The sequence below is a fragment of the Scyliorhinus torazame genome, chromosome 12 (assembly GCF_047496885.1).
Source record: "Scyliorhinus torazame isolate Kashiwa2021f chromosome 12, sScyTor2.1, whole genome shotgun sequence".
Taxonomy (NCBI): Eukaryota; Metazoa; Chordata; class Chondrichthyes; order Carcharhiniformes; family Scyliorhinidae; genus Scyliorhinus; species Scyliorhinus torazame.
In genome coordinates this window covers 16,721,693-16,729,056 of record NC_092718.1, presented here as the reverse complement: position 1 = coordinate 16,729,056, position 7,364 = coordinate 16,721,693, and the positions used below count along the sequence as shown (strand labels likewise).

The 7,364-nt window shown below is 40.1% G+C and overlaps 1 protein-coding gene across 3 annotated transcripts in view; it reads right to left on the bottom strand.

Moving 5' to 3' along the window:
* Window positions 1–537: 537 nt before the first annotated feature.
* pias1b (protein inhibitor of activated STAT, 1b) overlaps window positions 538–7,364 on the bottom strand; it is a 192,588-nt gene continuing 185,761 nt past the window's right edge. For all 3 annotated transcript variants that reach the window (XM_072470471.1, XM_072470469.1, XM_072470472.1), the window contains 3 exons: window positions 6,182–6,321; window positions 4,887–4,924; window positions 538–3,654 (listed from right to left, as the gene is read on the bottom strand). In XM_072470471.1, coding sequence (XP_072326572.1) covers window positions 3,346–3,654; window positions 4,887–4,924; window positions 6,182–6,321 — 487 coding nt within the window. In that variant the 3' untranslated portion in view covers window positions 538–3,345. The remainder of the gene's footprint in view (window positions 3,655–4,886; window positions 4,925–6,181; window positions 6,322–7,364) is intronic.

The following is a 7,364-nucleotide window of genomic DNA, read 5'->3' as shown; positions in this document are numbered from 1 at the left end:
CAGCCTTTCCAGCCCATTATCATCACCAATGTGGTCAGTGACACTCAAAGTGTTGGTTCTTGAATAACTGGAGCGTACATGGCAAAGCACGGCTATCCAGTTGGTGAGATGACCTTAAATCATGGCCTTTTCTTTTTGCACTCTTTATCATAGAATTTACCGTGGAGGCCATTCGGCCCATCGAGTCTGCACTGGCCCTTGGAAAGAACGCAACCTAAGCCCACACCTCCACCCTATCCCCATAACCCAGTAATCCCACCTAACCTTTTTTGGACACTATGGGCAATTTAGCATGGCCAATCCACCTAACCTGCACATATTTGTACTGTGGGAGGAAACCGGAGCACCCGGAGGAAACCCACGCAGACACGGGGAGAACGTGCAGACTCCGCACAGTGACCCAAGTCAGGAATCGAATCTGGCACCCTGGAGCTGTGAAGCATCTGTGTTATACGAGGATAAATACCACAATCTTAATATTTTTGTGAATAGGAGTAGTTTCAAATAGCTTAATAAAGGAAACAACACAAGCAGAAGTTGGAAAGGAGAAGACCCAACTCTACTGCTGGGAACATTTTGCTTTTTTATTACATCTAAAAGATCTCTACATTAACAGATAACATTCATTAGGTAAACAATTTCTTTCAATGCATGAAATAAATATTTTCACGTGGTACTTTATACAAACTGACACTGGTCTACTATACTCAATTATTAAAAAAAAGCCATTTCTCTGGTTTGGCATGCGGTCACGGAAACCAGCATTATGAAAGATTTAAGGCAGTAAAATTATTAGAGTTGTCTTTGACACCTTTGGAGAGAAGTGATCACAGAATTTACAAATTTGAAGTGGTGGAGTTTCCAAGCTTGTGAGAATCCGATTTACAGCGACACTTCCAGTGTAAATAGACTCAACACAGCACACTGCTTGATAACCCCACAATACATATCTGGTAAGTAAAATAATGCCGTGTACAAGCCGTCTTATTCCTTTAAGGAAAATATACCCTTCACTTGTTGAAATGCAGCACGATACCTGAAAGATCCAGCCATGCAAGATGCATTTTACTCCAGATGGACCTATGATCAGATTAAAGCATAACCTAGATCAAAGTATTGGTTTCCGATTAACCAAACCCACTTTGCATCAAGTCCGGTTGCAACTGGAGTTCATAAAAGCAGAACACTAGAAACAAAATCTTGATTAAAGCATAAGCATCTTCCCACTAGTTGAACATCTAGCCAGTCTATTACAAACCAGTACAGCTGGGGATTTTTGCAATCCAAGGCAACTTCCTGGGGTATTTCACTCAGTTGCTGAACAATTAACTCTTTGGACAGTGAGAAGGATTGGATCATATAATCTGAAGTGACAAAATATCCCAGCTCAAATAGACCCCCCCACCAATCCAAGTAGTTGCATTTTCTATAACTCAGCCCAACCATACTTTTATTACCCATCTCATTCATGAGCATCTTTTGGTTCTAATGTGTTATTTGTCAATTTTCTCCCTGGCTCGCAAAGGTATTCCCTTCTTGAGGGTGATACGCTGGGGCAAATCACCCTCAATACCTTACCTCAGTGGCTCCACAGTGAGAGTCCACAAGCTACTTGAACTGTAGGGGATAGGACACAAATTATAGAAAAATTGAATCCAGGTCTGATGCCACGTCCACATGTGTATTTTAAATAGGGTCACTGGACCATGAGCAGGAACATGCAACCTCCAGGCTGTCTGTTCAACTCCACCAGGCACCAATTATAGTACCCCATCATACAAAGCCGAGATCTGCTAACAGCACACACGGTATGAAATTTAACTTGGAATTTCTTTGATCTGTATGGCTTGGTGGTCCTGTACGCAGATGGTGTCTCTTCAGCATAACAATTCTAAACAGAACACATTTTAAAAAGTCATCTCTCCACTGCACTTGCATCTAAACTGATTGAACTAATACACAACAGTAAGAGAGGTGTATGATAAAGATCAAGATTTTAAAAAAATGTTGATATTCTTTTTTAGTATGCTTAATAGTCGGTCTACATTCCAACTACTTGGTTGCAAATCCTGCTCTATTACATTCAATGGTTTGAGACAGAAAAGTTACCATCTGAATATATCATGAGGGGAGAATCTGGAACATCCATCTGGAAAACATTCATTTTAGTTGGGTTGATATTATACTTGGCAAGGGTTCCAAGTGCACTGAACAAGCAAAATCAAGTTATTGGAACATGAATTAAAACAAAATCAATGGTCATGAAAAGGTTAATTGGTTAACCTATATGGTTAATTGGTGTCAATAATACACCAAAAATCCCCAAATTCTGGCAGTCCAATTGCAACTGGGAAGAACACAAAGTGGACGTTGATGGATTGCTACATGCGGCATTAGATACTTTGCACACCCAATCTGGTAGTGTTCCTGGGAGGCTGGTTATAAAGATTCAACAGCTGCTCAAGGGACAGTGCACGTGTACAAAGGGAATTTTTAAAATATATATATATATTTTTTAAAATACACACACTGCGGAGGCATTCTGCAGTTAGAGCTTTTCAGGGAACATTGAGAAATAAAATGACTGATTTTTGTAAAATATAAATCACAATGAAAAGTGCGACAGAAAACATGACTCCTCGCCATTAGTAACTTAAAATTCCTTAATGCTTGAGAAATGCTACTTTGTAAAATTAAACTCAAGTGGAAGTTGAGAGGTGTTAGAAAACACCCCCCCCCAAAAAAACAACAAAATTACCAGAAATGGCCTTTTTTTTGTGGAAAAATTGTACGATACTGTGCATTCTCCGAAGCTACTTCCTGCAAACGCAGAGGGAATGATATGGGAAACAGTCAAGATACTTTACATAACTTAAAAGTATAATAAAATTATTTTGCACAAAAAAAAAATTACTACTGTTGTCAACCATTGACATCGCAGTTCTTTCTGAAAGAAAGAATATTCTACAGTGAAGTACAAGAATGGAAGATTCCTAATTCAAATAATGTCAACTGTGAAGGAAATAATGCCATTGAACAACAAATACAAAAAGTAATATCACAGAACAGACAAATACATCGTAAAAACTCTGCTTTCACAAAGTGAACTGAAATAACCTTAAAAGACAGACAGTTCGAATTTATATACAAAAGTTAACTGAAAATATAGTATTTTGTTCTCTGTACATGGTGTATTTTTTTTTTTACATTTTTCTGTTTATTTAAAAAAGGGTCTCTACACTTCTAAATTTGTTTTTAAAAGATGAAACAGCTCAGAGTTTCTTTTTCTCTTACTATCCTGGCCCAACCACACAAAAGACACATTTATCTCCATTATTTCAAATCTCAGTCCAATGAAATAACGTCTGGCATGGCGCCAAAGAGGTTGCCGCTTTCCACGCTGCTGCGGTTAGCCCCAGGATGTCCGAGATTTTCCCGCAAGCTGCTGGAGGAGACAAGGCTGCTGTTGCTCCCGCTGCTGCTGCCGCCGTTTGTTACCGCCAGCGCGTTGGCGGGCGTCGAGCTTGGCTGCTCCAGGAACATTTGCGAAGAGCCGTATGGGAAGAATCGGTTGAGCGAGGAGTGAATGAGGTCCTGATCCTCTGAAGCACTGGCTGCAGCCGCTGCAGCGGCAAGGAGGGAGGTGTTGTAATGCTGTGGTAAGAACAAGAGCACGGAACATTAATACTGATTTTTGAGAGGCTTTGAAAGCTTATTAATTCTTCCACTCATCTCAGAGTCGCCCTGGCTAATTACAATGCACAAGTATTCAAATATTGACATTTATTATACTCTACGTCTGCACAAAAAAGCAGCTTCCTTCCTTGAAACAAATTAAATACATTTAACCTTTAACACACCTGAACCATTAAAAAACTAGCTATTTGATGCAACTTGCAGTGGAATTTGCATCTGTCACAAGACAGCGCAAGTCTCAAATATTTTCTTGACTTTATATGTTCAAACTTACTCTATCCTGGATTTGCGATTGTTCCTCACATGATGCCCTTTAGTGCTATCCTTCCCCAATCTTCTTCCTCACTAAGATAGTGGTCAAGTGACCTCTGGCTATTAGGTTCATGGTATGTGGCAAAGCAAGCATTCACTGCTGGCATTGAGCTGCCTTCTTGACAACAGAGTGGCTTGTTCAGCCACTTCAGAGGGAGGAAAATGCTAACAATTGCTGGGTGTCTGGAGTCACGCACAGGCCATACTAGGTAAGGACAGAAGGTTTTCTTCCCTAAAGGACATTTGGGAGCCAAATCACTATTTATGACAACTGGTGGATACATGGTCGACCTTAACTTATATTTTATTCCATCTTTAACGCACTGAATTCTATTGCCCAAGTTGCCTTGGTGAGATTTGAGCTCATGATACCATAATGAGCTCATAATCCAGGCATCTGGATTACTCGTCATGCGACATAACCACTGTACAAAGCGTTTTGTTGATGTACCCTACTCTCTCATCTCCTAGTCCTCATTCTGTCAGCATTTTCTCCATCAAGTCTTATTTAAGTTCAACTTCTAAAATTTAGCATCAGAACCAAATCTGGTTCTGGTTTAGGGGCTGGTTTAGCACACTGGGCTAAATCGCTGGCTTTTGAAGCAGACCAAGGCAGGCCAGCAGCACGGTTCAATTCCCGTACCAGCCTCCCCGAACAGGCGCCGGAATGTGGCGACTAGGGGCTTTTCACAGTAACTTCATTGAAGCCTACTTGTGACAAGCGATTTTCATTTTCATTTCAAATCAATTTACATTGACACATCACAATGCTCATGAAAAACTCAATACAAACACATGCAAATCACTGATAAATTCATGATATAACAAAAAAAATCCTCAAGATTTCAATAGTAAAAGTGTCCAGACATGTTACATACCTGATTGTCCCCTTGTAAGAAGGGAAATAGGTCTAAGCCTGTTTGAACAAGGGAAGAGGTAAAATATTAGAACAAATTTTATCTGCAAAGACCCTATTTCAATCAAACTTTGGATTTTGGGTTTCAAGCGTATTCCCATCACTACTGAGCAGGGAACAAGGTCAAGTAACTATAGGCTTTGGCGTCTGTTTGTTTAGCATGGATCACCATACACCAATGCCCGTAAGTTAGCTTCCCTATCTTTACACTAGTAAGAGCACCCTGTCCTGGCAGTATTTCATGCCCGGTTTATGGCTGTGCTATTGGGATAAGAAAGGTGGGTTTGGCAATGGTGCATGTGGAACTGGCTCACAAATTCAGTCTTTCACAATCAGAATTAAACAAGTGACAGACAAAAGTTTTGTGAACACTTTTGTGAACATAGAAAGAGCTAGTTAAAAGCATATTGGAAAATATGACACCATTTACACAAACAACATTTCTGTGCTTTATAATGACCAATACTGTACCAAACAGCTTATACTGTATGCCTGCTGGCTAACTTGACATAGAGGGTTGGAAATGAGATTATATTAGCCCACAACACACTGCAAGGTCTGAGGTTTGAATCCCTGGATTCTTGATTCACCTTTTGGCTGGAGGTGGCATTTAGGGTATGATATGGCTAACCTCGGTACTGCCAGGCTTGGGAAACTGTGAAGATAGATTACAAAGCTTCCCACCAATGCCTTTGGGTAAACAGGTCAGGGACTCAATTGAGACCAGAACAGGAATCAATGAGAACAGAAACAGGAACCGTGCAGGAACACAAACAGGACCCTGTGGCGATGATCTGCACAGTCAAAGAGCTCGCCCATTAATCTAATAGTTAGACTCGCATGAAGAGTGATAACTTGAGTGAGGAAGCCAACTGCTGAGAGCTCATACTGACCGCAGCCAGTGTCCGTGCCTTAAGAGCAGGGAGAAATTTGGAGAATACCGCATATCTGATACCTGTGTTAAAGATCAAACAACGCATTTCGAAGAATCGCACCAGCTTTTAATAATCAAATCGCAAACTAATCATATTTTTTGTTGACCACTTTTTTATTTTACTCCACGAGATTGAGGGGATTTAGAGTGACAAAAACAAGTTAACACAACTAAAGCACTTTCTGGATTCACGGTGGTATTGCTACAGATACTTTGGTTAATTGGTATTGTTTCGCTCTTATCTTAAAACACCTCAAATGGGTTAATAATTCATTTCTCAGCATCAAAGCCTCAGTTGAAGGCACCACTATTAAGTAGCTTACCCTGCAGTTCATACGGCAGAGTTGGCAAGTGGTACGAATGACGGTAGTCTTGAAAAGGAGCCGAGATAAAGTTTGTATCCAGGGTCGGTATGCTTGGCGTTCTGGTTACCGGCGACGTTTGATGGTGGAGGTTTAAAACCCTGTATACAAGAAAGACTTTAGATGTTCAAGCTAATTCATTTTTAACAAATCATAACAAATCAGAAAGAAGCAAGTTCGATTTCTGATCTCTTATGAATTAACTGGTGTCACTGAGGATGATGTTCCTGCTCACTTGCCAATAATCTGTCCTTCGTGGATGCTGGATTGAGACCTGATCAGACTTGGTCCTGTCGAAGGCAGCGGAACACTCAAGCATCCAGTAAAACAAAGCATGGTCACTTGGGCGAAGTACAAAAGGTGCCAGGTGCTTGCGGAAGTTTGAGTATGCCAGTGTCTTCAGGAGCAAAGAAAAAGGTGGGAGGGTAACCGAGGAATGACAGAAAGATCAGGAAGTTGTGAGCAAGGAAACAAGCTGATTGTTAAGAGTGTGTGCTCCTACCTTGGAAGTGGACATTTAAGTACAAGTTCACGGATCCTACAGATTCATAGCCCAAATTCAGTTTTGTAGCCAATGTAACTGATTAGAATCATCCCATGGGAACAGAAGTTGATCCTTTTTAAGTCCACATAGCAAAGATTAAAATAGGTAGCTAAAAAGCCAACTGGTTATTTGGATAATTTAAATGTTCTGATTTTAGATTGTAGTTTCAACATGCACATATTAGAAGAGACTTGCAATGCAGTTAAATGAAAAACAAATAGTATTTCCAGAAGCTTTAGTCATGCAATCACTGCCAAGATTTACCATGAAGAGCAGCCATTTGGGCAGGAGACATGCAGCTTTATTTAACACGAATAAGCACACTCAAGAGCTCAGAGAAAATTTAAGGGAAGGTATTTTAAGAAAATAAATGCAAGAGTGTTTTACAGAATATAACAGTCTTGGAGGTTGAAAACAAGTGACCATTACGGTCAACAATCATTGCATCCAAACAATCATTTTACAATCTTGGTCTTCAAATGCTGAAATAAAACACCACAAACTGACAATTTGTATACTGCCTTTCACATAGGAATTGTCCCACAGTGCTCTACAATTAGAAACTAGTCAACCAGGAAAACTAAAGTTTAAAAAAAACAT